Raw genomic sequence first — 15,251 nt, 5'->3', positions numbered from 1 at the left:
AAGCTTTCGTGTTTGAGCTTCCGTCATACAAGGACGGAAGACCCTCCCTCCACAGTGCACGACTTCCACCACCAGCATCGTCCCGGTATCCCCCCGCCCGCCCCCTGCCCCCCCCTCCTCTCTGGCAGACAGTGTCCCCCATACTCTCCGCTTTGGGGCATTGTGGTTTGCCATACGGACGCTGAGAGGCCGTCACGCTCGGTCCTTTATCTACTTTCAGCCACACCTCCCGTCCCAAGCATCCCTCCAGCCGTCGTTGACTTAGTGCTCCCTTCCCCATGCCAGCTCCCTTCTCCCCCAGCTCCCGAGGCGGGGGAAGCTGGTCTTGCCAGCAGGTTTGGGGGGTGTCACCTGGGCTCTGCTGCCTGGTAATAAGCAAACCATCCCCCCCGCCCCGCCCCTTAGGCTAAGGGCCAGTTTGCTTTGAGCTTACGTCGGGCTGAAGCCAGGAAACAGCCCCACGACCCCACGCCCCTACACCCCTGCACGTGCTACCCTAACCGTGGTGATGGGAGCGTGGGAGCACTCTCTCTGGAGTCCTGCCCGTCCATCAGTCCCAGCTCTGCCACGGTCCTTGTCTCCGCGTGGAAAGCCCGAGCTGCCCCCGTCCTCCGAACCGCCTCCCGGGGCCCCGCTGAGCTGCTTCTCCTCTGGCTTTCAGGTACGGAGACATGAGGAGACAGATCGGTTTCGAGATCAGAGACATGTGGTACAACCTCGGTGAGTAGCGGCGGCTCGGGGGGGGGGGGTGCCGCTGAGTCCTTGACCTCATGGCGGTGGCGGGGCGGCCCTGTCTGGCCTCCGGGGGGCGTCTTATCAGTCCGGGTTGGTTCTGCCCGAGTGGCCACCTTCGCAGGAACTGTTTCTGGTGAATGAGACAAGAGGCCGCGTTGCCGGGAGCACAATTGATCGGTGACGGGGAGGGGAGATCACTGCGGTGCCCTGATGGCAGGGCGCTGCGGGGCGCCGTGTCGCGGACGTCCTGTCTCTCCCGCTCCGGCCAGGAGATGGTCCCGCTGTAAAGACGCTGCCCCTTAAGGCTTCGATGCTTCGCAGGGGCTGTTGACTTCGAGAGACTGTTGGTGCTCCCTGGCCGCAAGTGTGGCCCAAGACAGAGCTGACGAGTGTTTCCGGGGCGCTGGGCCACTCCCAGCTAGACTTGCCCCCGACAGGAGACCCAGGCCCTGCAGTTTCACTAGGCGAGCGTTATTTAAGAATAACTGGGGGGGTGAGGGCAGGGCGGAGCGATAGTACAGCAGGGAGGGTGTTTGCCTTGCACGTGGCTAATGCAGGTTCGATCCCCGGCATCCCATAGGGTCCCCCAAGCTCCGCCAGGAGTAAATCCTGAGTGCAGAGCCAGGAGGAACCTCTGAGCATCACTGGGTGTGACTCAAAAAGCAAAAAAAAAAAAGTGGGGGGGAGCTGGAGCGATAGCATAGCGGGTAGGGCGTTTGCCTTGCACGCGGCCGACCCGGGTTCGAATCCCAGCATCCCATATGGTCCCCTAAGCACCGCCAGGGGTGATTTCCTGAGTGCATGAGCCAGGAGTGACCCCTGTGCATCGCCGGGTGTGACCCAAAAAGAAAAAAAAAAAGAAGAAGAAGAAGAAGAAAAACTGTGTGAGGGGCCAGAGAGCGAGCACAGTGGGTAGGGCACTTGCCTTACGTGCCACCAACCTGGGTTTGATCCTATAGGGTCCCCCCGAGCCCCGCCAGGAGGGGTCTCTGAGTGCAGAGCCGGGGGCAGGCCCTGAGCACGGCTGGGTGTGGCCCAAAGCCGACAGAATTAAAGAATGAAGAATAGCCATGAGGGGGTGACACGCGGACGGGGACTCTGGCCTCTGCTCTCTCCGTGCTGGCCGAGAGAGTTTCCGATTCCCCACTGGGTTTCTCTCCGACCCACCATTGCTCGGAACTGTGTTCTGGGGCATTTACGGGGGAGGGGGGTCTCCCCCCGGGGCTGCCCTGCCCTGAAGGTGCCCGGAGCCCAGCAGCTCGGTCAGCCGTGGCATTGCGGAGCTGCCCAGGCCCAGAGACGCGTCCAGCCGCCACGCAGAGCTGGGGACTGGCCCCAGGGCCTGTCGCGTGTCCTTCGGCCTGTCTCCCCGCTCCCTGGAGTCTGTCTGTAAACTGCTGCCAGCTTGTCAAATTGTCGGTGTTCTTCTGCCGCTGATCCCCGGTGTCTTTCTGTGGCTGAGAAACGCTGCCTGACATGAGTCCAGTCTTACTGATTTTGCTCAGAATCGTTTCCGTGGGAGCCCGGGAGATGGTTCTGTTGGTTGGCTGTGCGCCTTGCAGACAGCTGACCTGGGTTTTCACCCCCGGCACCACGTAAGATTCCCCCGCGCGCCACTAGGAGTGGTCCCTGAGTGCAAAGCCAGGACTCAGCCCTGAGCACCACCAGGTCTGGCCCCAAACAAACGGAAAGTCTCGGCAGAGCACAGCAAGCTGAGGCGAGCCACCCGCTAAAAAGACCATCACTGTGATTCACGGGGATTAACTCCTGGGATGCAAAGATGATTCGGCCTCCGTGAGTCAATAAAGGTAATACATTGTGTTAACAGGATGAAGGATAAAAAGCACGATTCTCTCAATATTCAGGGGAGATTTTGTACAGAGTGCAGTACCCTTTAGTGATAAAGGTTCTCAGCCAACTGCAGGTGAAACATACCCTAGCGTGAGAAGGGACACGATGACCGCACAGCTGGCTCGCCCGAGGACAGGCCGGAAGCTGTCCCTGCGTCTGGCACCGGGCAGAAGACAGGGACCTTTGGCTCCGGATTCCTCCTGGGCGCAGGGCTGGGCCCTCATCAGAGCCGGCGGGCGGGAAAGACGGCACTCACTCGCTCGGACCAGAGGGGAAGGAGGGGAGAAGGGGAGCGTGTCTGGTGAGAGAGAGGTGAAGAGACCAGGGTCTCCCGCGTGGGAATCCTGAAGGCAGTCTGGAAGGTGTTGGCGCCAGTCAGGAAGTTCAGAGACGCTGCATGATGCGGAGTCGGGTGCAGAAGCTGGTCGCTTCCCTACATGCCACCCACGCTTCTAAAATAACGAGGAAAGGGGCCAGAGTGATAGCACAGTGGGTAGGGCGTTTGCCTTGCACGCTGCCAAGCCGGGTTTGATCCCCGGGATCCCATATGGTCCCCCAAGCACTGCCAGGAGTAATTCCTGAGTGCAGAGCCAGGAGTAACCCCTGAGCATCGCCGGGTGTGACCCAAAAAGCAAAAAAAAAAAAAAAAAAAAAGAAAAGAAAAATAAAATAAAACAACGAGAAAAGTGGTTCCGTGCGCAGCAGTGTAGACTTACACCGAGGAATAAGCCCGACCAAGGCGGAGCGAGACTTGAAAACACTCCACACAGGGGCCAGATGCGAGAATGGAGAGGCCCAGATGAGGGTGGCTTCTTGCTGGAGGACGAGTGTGCAGATGGCCGGGATGCAGTGCTCGCACCAGCCGCTTTCCCAAGGGGGCTGTCCCTGGCGTCGAGTCCTCAGTCCCAGCATCTGTGTGGGACCAGTGAAGACCCCGAGCGAGAACCAAGGGAGTTGGTAACTTTGCTCTTCGAACTATATTACAAAGCTACAGACATCAAAACGGCATCTCACTGGTTTAATTCCACAGTGGGCACAGGGGGCCCCTGAGTGAGCTCAGGACCATCTCCGAGGACGCAGCAGATCTACTGGGGAAGCCTCAGGCTCTCCAGAAAAGGGTGTTGCAGGAACTGGAAACTCACCAGCACCAGCAACGGGGGGCCCCTCTCACACTCACAGAACCAACACACTGGGCCTGGGCCCTCCCCCACTCAGAACCAACACACTGGGCCTGGGCCCTCTCACACTCACAGAACCAGCCCACAGTGGACAGAAGACTCCAGCCAGGCCCTGGAGCCAGATAACCCTTTGGTGAGAAGCTCCTTACTCTTGGCCTCGGAGACTCCAAGCCCCGGGGCCGGGGTCGAAGGTCCCGCGTGCACCCCCTCCCGCCTGCCTGGGTGTGCGGCCTCCGTCACCACACTTGTCTCTCCGGCTCCCTGCGATTCCCAGCTCTGAGGTCGGAGTTGGACAGGAGTTTTGCACGATCCGGACGCCCGAGCGTAGGCCGTGTGTGTGCACGCACATGCGGGGGCTCGGGGCCGGAGCCCAGGGGCCCGTGACTGGGACGAGGACCTCGCGTGGGTCTCTGGAGCTCGCTTCTCCCCGTCCTTCCTTAACCACATGCTTGACACTCGCGTTGGTCGTTTCCCCTGGCAGCTGGCAGGGCAGGGCCGAGCCAGGCCGGGCTCACTGCGGCCCGCTCAGGAGGGAGGCCGGGCGGCCCCAGGACTCTGGGGAGCCGTAACCCTCGTGAGAAAGCCCGGCCTGGCCAGTCCCCACACTCCACGCTGCACTCGGCTCTGCCCAGCCTGGCCAGTGCTTCCTCTGACCGCCCTTGCCCCTGGGTGGCGGGTTTGGGCCCTTCCCTGAGAAGGGTGCTTTGTTCTCAGCGGCTTGATCTGGTTTCGTATCATGGAGGGTATCCTGGCCCCCGGCCCAGCGTCCTTCCTGCACCCTGGGGCCTCCCCTCTGATCAGTGACCCCTCGGGGTCCCGTCCCGAAAGTCCCCGTGGGGCAAGGGGGCCCCACCGTCCGGGTTGCTCTCCCTTTTTGAAGACCCCCTCAGCCCAGCCTCAGCCTCGAGATGGCCTCCCTCCCGCCAGGCCCCGTCTCCTTCCCCGTCCCCCGCTTGCCATTAAGGCAGGAAGTCTGCCATGCCCTCCACCCGCCTCCGACCCCCGCAGTGCTCTCCGGGACCGTCGGACCGTTGCAGCTCCCTCCCCATTATCCGTCATTAGCCCCCAAACAGGGCCGTGGGAGGCTTCTGATTTGCAGCATGAAGGATGCCGTTAGGAGAGCCAATGTCCTGTTTCAGCCTGTCGGCGGCTGATTTGGGAGGGTGATGGATGCGTGTGCCGGGCCGTGGCGTCTTCCCTCGGGGAGCGTGGGCGCTGGCGGGGAACCGCTCTGTGGTCGAGTGAATGCCAGCCTCGACCGTTGTCACCTGCGGGCAGAGACTGGGGAACGGCAAGCAAGAGCCGTCGTGCAAGCTGGGGGCGGTGGGGGCCGTGCACGGGAGGCCGGTATTAACTCAAAAATATCAGATCCGGGGCCGCCTGCAGCCCTGCTCCGAGCTGTGCCCTGCCTGGTCCTTCCGGAACCTTCAGGTGCTGGGGGGAGCCGCCCGGCCCCCGTCTCTCCCCGTCTTCTTCCCCGAGATGTGCACCGCCTGCTTTCCACTCAGGTTTTTTTTTTTCCTTTTTCAATGTGACGGGCTCAGGTTCGGGAGCTTACTGGCAGGCAGGCGGATCGAGCCCGCTCTGCCAAGAAAACAAAAATAGCAGTGAGATATATTTATCGTCTCGCAATTAGTCACCTGTCACTCCGCAGGCCGAGAGCTCCAGGAGGCTCTTTCTTGAGTCTTTTCAGTAACGGGCTGGAGGTTCCAGGCCACGGTGGCCAGGCGGCTCCGCCCGGGGACGCCGTCACGCCGGTTTGCTGCCGTGCCCGCACCAGCGGTGCCCCCCGGGACCACCTTGCAAACCTGTCATACATGGAGTCTGGAAAGAAAAATCAGAAGCGGCCCCTCTCGGCCGCCTCCCCCTGGAAGGGGGCCGACGTGCGTATCTACTCCAGGCCTCGGTTATTTATTTACCAAAGCCTGCAGGGGAGGGCACCCCAGCCCCCGCCGCGGGGGGCGCATTTGCGTTTTGTTCCTGACTCGCCCGGCTGGAGCTGGGCCCCACACCAGGCTGCCCGGAGCGCCACCCTCCGTGCCTGCGCCCGGGGCTGGCCCTGAGGGGCCCCCGCGTCCACCTGCCCCGGGAGCCCCGTCTTCTGCACGGGCGCGGGAGCTCTGCGCTGTCTACACTGTCTGCAGAAGTTTCCCCGGGCCCGGCAGGGGTTTGCTGTGGGGGTTTCTCAGCATCTGTGCCTGTAAACACAGCATCCCCCTGCCCGGGGGCTGGGCTCAGGGTACAGCCCGGGGGTCCTGGACGGGGGGGGGGGGGGGGGGGAGGCACTCTGCTTTCTCAGACTCCCAGCGGGGGTCGCCGGGGTGCAGGGCACTGGGGAAGCCCCCGGCTGACACTGCCTGTGTTTGAGAGCTACAGGAAATATTTGAAGTGAGCTTTAAACGCTGGGGCGTTGGGGATCCTAGCACCTGCTTCCTGTCTTGAAAAGGCTAAAAATAAAGAGTCGCCTTTCTTCCCTGAGTCCGCACTCCGAGAGCACCTCGATCCACTTTGATTCCAGCTCCGAGCCTCCGGTTGAATGTGGCCAAGAGACGCTCCTGGGGAGGCCCATAACGCAGATGTCAGGAGGGAAGGGCGGGAGAGCAGACGGATCCAAAGAACAGAGCAGCCCCCACTGCCCCTGGCCAGGGCATGCCATCCCGCCCCCCTGCCCGTGGGACGGAGGGAAGGCAGCACTGACACCCTCCCTCAGCCCCCCACCCCCGTCCCCGACAGACAGACAGACAGACAGCTCTCCGTGACGCTCCCAGGGGGGCGGATGGTCAACACCTGGCCACCGCCAGCCACTTTCTGAAACATTGCCTCTGACACTTTCCAAGCCGGTACAAGGGAAGGGTCCCCCGAGGGGGGCACTGTCGCGGCGTGGCGGAGAGAACGCTCTGCATTCTGCACGCCTTCCACGACCGGCTTCTGGTAGGACACACACCAGGCAGGTCGTCCTAGGGCGCTTCTTGTTTGCCCCAGGTTGGAGATGAAGATTCGGATTCTGTTAGATCCTCGCTGAAGGTGCATTTGTGCTTGCCTCCCCCCCTGCAAGTTTTAGAAATATATTCCTTTGAGCTATTATGAGGATTATGTGTTTAGTTATAATTGCCAAATTTATTTAAAGGTCCTCCTTACAGGAGCCTGTGTGATTGAGTTAGAAAGAAAATGCAATTCTTCAGAGTATCCTTTCTCGTCACTGATTGTGTGTAAATATTAGCAAGATTGATTAAGTCTGGGTAAATTGCTGGTATTAATAACAAAATGTTGCAAATAATTCACCCAAGCATTTAATTTCTCGTGCCTTCTGCTATATGTTGGAAGTGCAGTGATCTGAATTACAATGGGGTGAAACCAAGGCAGACTCGGGCTCCTCCGGGGCTGAGAGACGCCGGCCTGGCTTGGAGGGGCCCCTTCCCGGGTGTGAGACCCGCGGCTCCGAGAAGTGGCGCCTCTGGAGGGGCCCCGCCCCCGGCCCATCTCACAGACCCCAGCAGGGTGGGCCCGAAGCCGCCTCTGCCCGTCTTTGCTCAGACCTTCCAGCTCCTCTGTAAGCCCACCACCCCCACCCCAGCTCGGGGCGTCAGACGCAGACCCCTTCCCGGGAGGGGCCGGCAGCTCTGCCCTCGGCCCTTGTCCGCACAGAGCAAGCCTGACCCCTGAGCACAGACCCAGGAGAAGCCCTGAGCACCCCCAGGGAGGCCCCCAAAGCAAACAGAGCTTGAAATCAGTTCCCCGAGCAGGGGGTGGGGTGAGGGCACTGTGGCCTCAAAGAAGTCCGCCGCTCTGTCCTTTAGGCGGTGACGCCCGAACCATGCCAGGTGGCACACAGGCAGCGGTTCCAGGGTCAGGCACGTGCCAGAGAGAGGGCAGAGGGCTGGCCGGGCAGGTGGGGGGGCCGGTGGGCCATGCGGGGGAGCAGAGGGACCTGGCCAGAGCCCAGGCAGGCATGACCGAGGGCCGCGGGGAGGGCCGGGGCCTCAGGTAGGCCGAGCTCAGGACGGCGTTGGTCCTAGGTGGCTGCCCAGGGGGAGGGACAGGAGCGAGGCCCGCTGTCCACTCAGCGTCACTGTGAAAAAGCAAAGGGCCTCCGGAATGTTGACGTCCGACGGGAGACTGGGCCCCCCCTGCCGGGGCCGGAGACCTCCCCCAGGGGCACCATCACCTGTGAGGAACGCTGCTGCTGCTTCTCGGGTCCCCCTTTCTGAGGGGGTCTGGCTGCCAAGGCTGCCGATACCCGGAGAATGGAAGTGGCGAGAGAGGAGCGCCCGGCTTGCCCTGCCCCGAAGGCAGAGCGCGCGCTGTGGCCGTCGGGTTCACTGTGCGGATTGTGGGTGCGCGGGCTCGGCCTCCCCGGTGCTGCCCGGGGCCGTCTGGTGACGTCCTTGGTGGTGCCGTAAACGGGGCTGAGTCTCATCAGCCGCCTCCTCTGCTCCTGCCAGAGTCACTATCCGGGGTTGCTCTTCCTCTTGCGTGATGTCCCGGGTGCCGCATTCATCGGCCCGCGTGTGGGAACAGCCTTTCCCCCTGGACAGCGTCACGATCCCCGGTCCCGATGATGTGCCGTGGAGTTTGGTTTGCTGATGGTTCGGATGTTGCAGAGTGGCGTCGGCCCCGTCTGTGCGGTGGCAAACCTGCGCCTGTGTTTGGGAGAAGAGTTTCAGAGGATTGTGTGCATGTTCTTTGAAGATTTGGTAAAATTCACCAGTAAAACCATCTGGCTCCAGATGTCAGCCTTTGGGGGAGGCTGTTGGGGGGAGCGTTTGGGCCACCCCTGGCAGTGCTCAGGGGGAGGGTTTGGGCCACTCTTGGCTCTGCACTCCGGGATCACTTCTGGCGGGTGTGGGCGACCCGATTGGTGCCGGGGATTGAACCCGGCTGGCGGCATACGGGGCAACGCCCTACCTGCTGGACTGTCCTTCCAGTCCCACCTCTGGGGAGACTTCTGGCGAGGACTTCTCACCACCTGTGTTTCCTGCTTCCCTCTCGGCCGGCCTTTGCTATCTACAATTTCTTCTGGATTATCAAATTTTTTAGCCTACGCTTGTCCCCTAATTACCCGGATATTGTTGTTTTTCTGCCCTTTTATGTTTTGTGTCCTCTCCTCCTTTTGAATTTCCTTCTTTCTTTCTTTTTTTTTTTTTTCCTGTAGTAACTCAGCTGCGGGTCTGTAGCTTCTGTATTTCTGAGGAACCACCTCCTGGTTTTGTGGCCCTTTTCTGTGACCATTCATAGGACCTTGTTTCTGTTTTATTTATTTTCACTGTCAGTGTTTCCTTTCTTCTACTAACTTTTGCCTTTTCTCATTGTTTCCAAGTTGCTTTGGGTGCAAGGTCCAACTCTTTTTTTTTTTTTTTTTTTGCTTTTTGGGTCACACCTGGCGATGCACAGGGATTACTCCTGGCTCTGCACTCAGGAATTACCCCTGGCGGTGCTCCGGGGACCATATGGGATGCTGGGATTCGAACCCGGGTTGGCCGCATGCAAGGCAAACGCCCTACCCGCTGTGCTATTGCTCCAGCCCCAAGGTCCAACTCTTGATGGGAGATTTTCTTGACTGAAGCCGCGGGTCACAGCCTAACCTCCCCTCGCCCCCATGAAGCCACCCTACATCCATCCCACTTTCTCCAGGAACTTTTGTCTCCATTTCGTCTCCACATACTTACTAATTTCTGTTCTAATTTCTTCGCTGAGTGATGGTTCTCGGGAAGCCCCTGTTCATTCCCCGCATGTCTGAGGTTTTCCTAGTGATTTCCTGGTTGATCTTGAAAGTGTGGTGACGGAAACAGTGCTTGGTCCGGGGTTAGTTCACCAGCTCTGACGTTAGTTTCGGGCACTGCGTGGGACCTGTCTTTGGGAAGATTCCCCGAGAGAATGACGGAGAAGCCGCTGGCTCGGAGGGTGTTCAGATCTCCCCCTTCCCACCTGTCTGCTTCGCCCTCGGAGGCTGTTCACAGCTCGTCCGCGCTCAGTCCCTGCCTCGTTGGCCTCCCCAAGGCTGTCAGGAGGTGATCCCTAGTTTTGAGGGGGAGGATGGGGCCTCTCAGATGGCACTCGGGAGGCCTGCGGGTCCCCTGGCTATTCTCAAGCAGTGAGGCCTGGCGCTCAGAACTAGGGTTCGAGGAAGTGGTGCTGCTCGGGCCCTGTGTGCCAGGCACGGCCGGGGCCATCCTGGGACCATCCTGGTGGTGCTCAGAGGCCTGCGGGCTGTGCCCAGTGCTGCTCTGGGGTCAAACCGGGGCTGGCCCCGAGCAAGGCCAGCGCCCTAACCCCTGCGCTCTCTCTCCGGCCTCTGAGTCCCTCGGTTGCGTTGCTGTCACGGCCCCCGTGAGTTCTCCTCAGAGCTGCCTGAGGTATTTGCTGCTCCTCTTTGGTGTGTATGTTCTGTGGAGTGTTTCATCCCGGTTAATCCCGTGATCATTACACCGTGTCAGCGCCTCTCTCTTACCACCTGCAGCAGGAAGCCCATGTTTCTTGAGGAGCGCGCCCGTGTCTGACTGTTGGCGTCATCCTTCAGCGCTCTGTCTTCCCTTACCCCGAGCCCGAGTCTGACGCCAGCGCAGAGCTGCGCTTCCTGAGCAGGCCGCGTGCTGGGTGTCGCTTCCTCGGCTGCCCTGTCGCTCTTAATCGGCCCCGTCAGACCACGCCATCGGGGAAATTACCGGCGTAACCGTGCCGTGGTGTTCCCGTCTGGTTGCTTGCTTGTTGTCATCGGTCTCTGTTCTTCTGTTTCCTCTTTCTCAGCCCGCGACTCTTCCCTTTCTGTTACGCCTCCACCCCCAGCCCAAATGCTTGCGTGTTTCTCCTGGTCATGAGGTTGACGCACGGAGTTCTGCACGACACGGCGGAGCTCGTGCTGTTGGCTCAGGCCTTGTCCCCTCCTCCCACCCACGCGGACGGGCCAGGGCGTCTTTGTGTCCCACGTGGGTCCCCCGGGCATTTGCAAGAGTCTGTAGTGTCTCTTGCCAGGCTCATTTAGTCGTGACGAATTCCTGTAATTTTTGTTTCTGTGGCGCTCGAAGTCCTTTGTCCTCTCAGTTCTGAATAATAACCGAGCCCGGCCGTATATTCTCGGTAGAAATGGCGTTCCCGTTGGCTCGGTAAACGGAGCCGACCGTTCCTTGCCTGCAAGGTTCCTGCGAGAAATTCGCAGAGAATCTTCCCGCGCCTCCCGTATGTGTTTTCCTCTCAGTGCTGTTAATCTTCTTTTCTTATCTTGGTTTCTACCACTTTAATTATCATGCGTCTTGGCATGGATCTGTTGGACTTACTTTGCTTGGAACTCTGTAAGTCTCTTGGATCTGAATATCTGTTTTCTTCCCCGCGTCAGGAAGATCCTTGGCTGTTTCTCCATAGAAGATTTCTTTCCCTTTCTCTCTCTCTCCTCGTGTGGGGCCAGCAGACTGCAGATACTCTGGCCACACACACACACACACACACACACACACGCACACACACATGCACACGCACATGCACACGCACACGCATGCACACACACGCACACACACATACACACACGCACATGCACACACACATGCACACGCGCGCACACACATGCACACACACGCACACACATGCACACGCACGCGTGCACGCGTGCAAACACACACACGCGCACACGCGCGTGCACATACGCACACATGCACACACACACGCACAGGCACACGCACACACACATACACACGCACAGGCACACACACACACATACACACGCACAGGCACACACACACGCACGCACACACACACACACGCACACACACACACACACACACACAGGAAGTTACAGCCCAGGAAGGTTCCTGTGCCATTCCCACTGTGCTTCCTTGTCTGGGTATTTCCCATGACCTGTGCTCCTCCACCTTCTCCTCAGCCACTGAAGCCTCAAGTGTCTGTTTTAGCCCAGCTGTTATGTCCTCTCATTGATATTTCTGTGCAAAGCTCCCCCTGCCCTGTGTCGTGGACCATAGCTGGTAGCACTCAGGGACTGCTCCCAGCTCTGTGCTCAGGGGATGCTCTTGGCAGTGCCCGGGGGACTGGGCAGTGCCAGCTCGAGCCTGGCCCCCTGCAGTAGAGCCAGACGGAGCCTCTGAGCTGCCTCCGGCCCCGGAACTTTCTCTCTGTGTCCTTGTTGTGGCTCTCCTGGCTGACCAGCTCTTCTCCTTATTCCAATAAGCTTCAGTAGGATAATTGCTCCGGACGCTCCCGCAGGTAAGTCCCGGGTTCCGCTGCATGGAGCCTCCCTGTGGGCTTTCTCCCGTCACTCGTGGCCTCTCCTGCCTCTTCATTCTGTCTGAATGTGACTTAGACTCGCCAGGTAAAGAGTACTAGCCCACGCCAGCCAGCACCCTCGCACTACTCACGGTGGCGGTGTTCTCTGTTGAGAAACAGTGCTTGAGGCGAGTTCTTCCCCGCTGGCCAGGAACCACACTGGGAGTGATGTCGGTAAAGGGTTTCCCAGACAGGCACGCGCCCACCGGGAAGCCCCGCCTGCCCCCACAGCCTCACACCCCCCGCCCTGGGCTTTCGTTTGCTTGCTGCCGTCATTGCATGATTTTCAGAGGCGTCATTCGTGTTTCACCTCCATAAGCGGTTTGAGGTTAGGAGGGACCCGGGCTGGTCGGTCCTAACTCCCTCGTCCCACCAGCCCCTGCTTTTGCCATTGTCCGTGGAATGACGGTACCAAGTTCCCCGTTGACCAGGATCCCCCGAGCCGCCTCTGCCTGGGACGCAGGCCACCGTCTGTGTCTGAGAGGCCGTTCTCTCCTCCGCCATGCACCCGTGCGGAGGGCCCTGCCATCGGAAGGGCCTTTGCACAGCCTCGCGCGCCGTGCGTGGACCAGGCTGCTCCTCGTGCCTCCCGCCCGGCTCCGCTCACTCCTGGGCCGTGTTGCTCTTGCGTGTGTCGGTAAAGCCTCTGCCTCTTGGTTCCAGGTCAGCACAAGATCAAGTTCATCCCCGAGATGGTGGGCCCCATCCTGGAGATGACCCTCATCCCCGAGACGGAGCTGCGCAAAGCCACCATCCCCATATTCTTCGACATGATGCAGTGCGAGTTCCACTCCACCCGGAGCTTCCAGATGGTGAGCGCGGGGGCGCGGAGGGCGGGCTGGGGCCTCGGCGGGGCCAGCTGGCAGTGTCGCACCAGACGTCGGCGCTGTGTGGCGTCGGTGAGCCCCGTGCAGTGCTCCCTGGGTGCTCCGCAGAAAGACGCCTGTCACCGCTGGCGCTGCTCGGCTGGGAGAAAACTCCACTTTCAACTTTTTTTTTCTGTTTTTTGCTTTTTGGGTCACACCCCATGATGCACAGGGGTCACTCCTGGCTCTGCACTCAGGAATCACTCCTGGCGGTGCTCAGGGGACCCTATGGGATGCTGGGAATCGAACCCGGGTCGGCCGCGTGCAAGGCAAACGCCTTCCCCGCTGTGCTGTCGCTCCAGCCCCCGCCCCTTTCAGCTTGGAGTGACATCTTCGTGTCTGGGCCCTTCCGCCAAGCCCTCGATGAGTCTCTCTCTCCTCCTCCATGCACTACGCGCTCGTGGGGGCTTAACCGGGTCTTACTGGCCCCTCTCCGTTGGTTTATTGCTGAGTTACATTATTTGGGACCCTGAGGTCTGGACAGTGACAAAACCTGCTTGCCTGGGGTCTGCAGACATCAGTGTGGTTGCATGTTCACCCGTGCACGTGGGCACATGCATACACGCATATTGCGGTGTCTCCCCAGGCTCCGGGGCTTTGGCTGTGCCGTTTCCCAGGTGCAGGAGGGCACGCACGGTGGCACACGCACGTCACGGGTAGGACCCCAGGGACGGGGTCTGTCCATGGCGACTCCTTTGGCAGGCACAGAGCCCTGGCTGCGGAGCTTGGCGGGACTGTGCATGGCGGCCGGTGCCAGGAGGGGGCCCGGCGCTGCGTCCCGGGGGGCCCCGAGCAGGCCCGGCTTCCCCACCCGGGTGTTTCCTGAGTGAAAGGGGTTTTTAAGGCAAGTCCATTTGAATGAGCCAGTCTTCATCCTCACGGCCAGCGGGTCGGCCCCCCTACTCCACAAACACCCAAAGGACCGTTTCTCGTCCCCTGAGACGAGACGCAGAGTCACACGGAGGTGAACGAAGCCCCGTGCTGGCTCGGAGCTGTGCTCGGCCCCTGGCCGCCCGGGCCTGCCCGCAGCTGGCCTCTTGTTTTCTCTTTCTGCCCGTCTTTGCCGTGCGGGGGATTGAACCCGTGGTCTCACGCAGCGGGGAAGGTGCGGCACGGCGGAGCTGCGAGCCCGGCCACCCGGTCACCGTGTCGCCGTGTGGCTCCAGTCCCGGCTGTGGAGAGTCACGAGGGAGAAAGCTTGAGAGGGGACCTGCCAGCAGTGAACCCCAACCCTCGGACACTGCCCCTCCCTCCCTTCCCTCCTCTCCCCTTCCCTCCTCCCTCCCTCCCTCCCTTCCCTCCTCCCTCCCTCCCTTCCCTCCTCTCCCCTTCCCTCCTCCCTCCCTCCCTTCCTCCCCTTCTCTCTCCTTCCCTCCTCCCTCTCTCCCTCCCTCCCTTCCCTCCTCTCCCCTTCCCTCCTTCCTCCCTCCCTCCCTTCCCTCCTCTCCCCTTCCCTCCTCCCTCCCTCCCTCCCTTCCCTCCTCTCCCCTTCCCTCCTCCCTCCCTCCCTCCCTTCCCTCCTCTCCCCTTCCCTCCTCCCTCCCTCCCTCCCTCCCTTCCCTCCTCCCTCCCTCCCTTCCCTCCTCTCCCCTTCCCTCCTCCCTCTCTCCTTTCCTTCCCTTCTCTCCCCTTCCCTCCTCCCTCTCTCCCTCCCTTCCCTCCTTTCCCCTTCCTTCCTCCCTCCCTTCCTTCCCTCCTCTCCCCTTCCCTCCTCCCTCCCTCCCTCCCTTCCCTCCTCTCCCCTTCCCTCCTCCCTCCCTCCCTCCCTTCCCTCCTCTCCCCTTCCCTCCTCCCTCTCTCCTTTCCTTCCCTTCTCTCCCCTTCCCTCCTCCCTCCCTCCCTCCCTTCCCTCCTCTCCCCTTCCCTCCTCCCTCCCTCCCTTCCTCCCCTCCTCCCTCCCTCCCTTCCCTTCTCTCCCCTTCCCTCCTCCCTCCCTCCCTTCCCTTCTCTCCCCTTCCCTCCTCCCTCCCTCCCTTCCTCCCCTCCTCCCTCCCTCCTCCTCATCTTTCCTCCTTCCTTTTCTTCTGCTCTCTGCCTCCTTCCTTTCCTCCCTTCCGCTCTCCCGTGTCCCTCCCCTCTGCCCTTCCTTCTTTCTCCTTTACCCTATCCTCAGAGCAGGATGCTTTCTTCCTGTCTGTGGGAAAGTCGGAATTTCGGGGGAGCTGTTTGTTTTTCTCGTTCGCTGTCTGCACCCAGGATGAGACGTGTCATCCTTGAGCCACTGTACCTAACCTTTCCCGAGTTCCTTTTTGCCTGACATTAATTAAACTGGAGTTCCAACCTCCGTCGATGGCCAAGAATCAGGGACGCTGTCTCGTTTGCCAAGGCACCAAAAATCAGATGGGCTGGACAC

At 60.6% G+C, this 15,251-nt stretch overlaps 1 protein-coding gene across 3 annotated transcripts in view; it reads left to right on the top strand.

Moving 5' to 3' along the window:
• Nucleotides 1-15,251, top strand: part of DOCK1 (dedicator of cytokinesis 1) — a 270,057-nt gene that overhangs the window by 219,720 nt on the left and 35,086 nt on the right. For all 3 annotated transcript variants that reach the window (XM_055119527.1, XM_055119526.1, XM_055119525.1), the window contains exons 32-33: nt 662-720; nt 12,696-12,844. In XM_055119527.1, coding sequence (XP_054975502.1) covers nt 662-720; nt 12,696-12,844 — 208 coding nt within the window. The remainder of the gene's footprint in view (nt 1-661; nt 721-12,695; nt 12,845-15,251) is intronic.

This window comes from Sorex araneus, chromosome 11 (genome assembly GCF_027595985.1).
Source record: "Sorex araneus isolate mSorAra2 chromosome 11, mSorAra2.pri, whole genome shotgun sequence".
Lineage (NCBI taxonomy): Eukaryota > Metazoa > Chordata > Mammalia > Eulipotyphla > Soricidae > Sorex > Sorex araneus.
The sequence above is the reverse complement of the archived record's forward strand: the minus strand, read 5'-3'. Positions and strand labels throughout refer to the sequence as shown.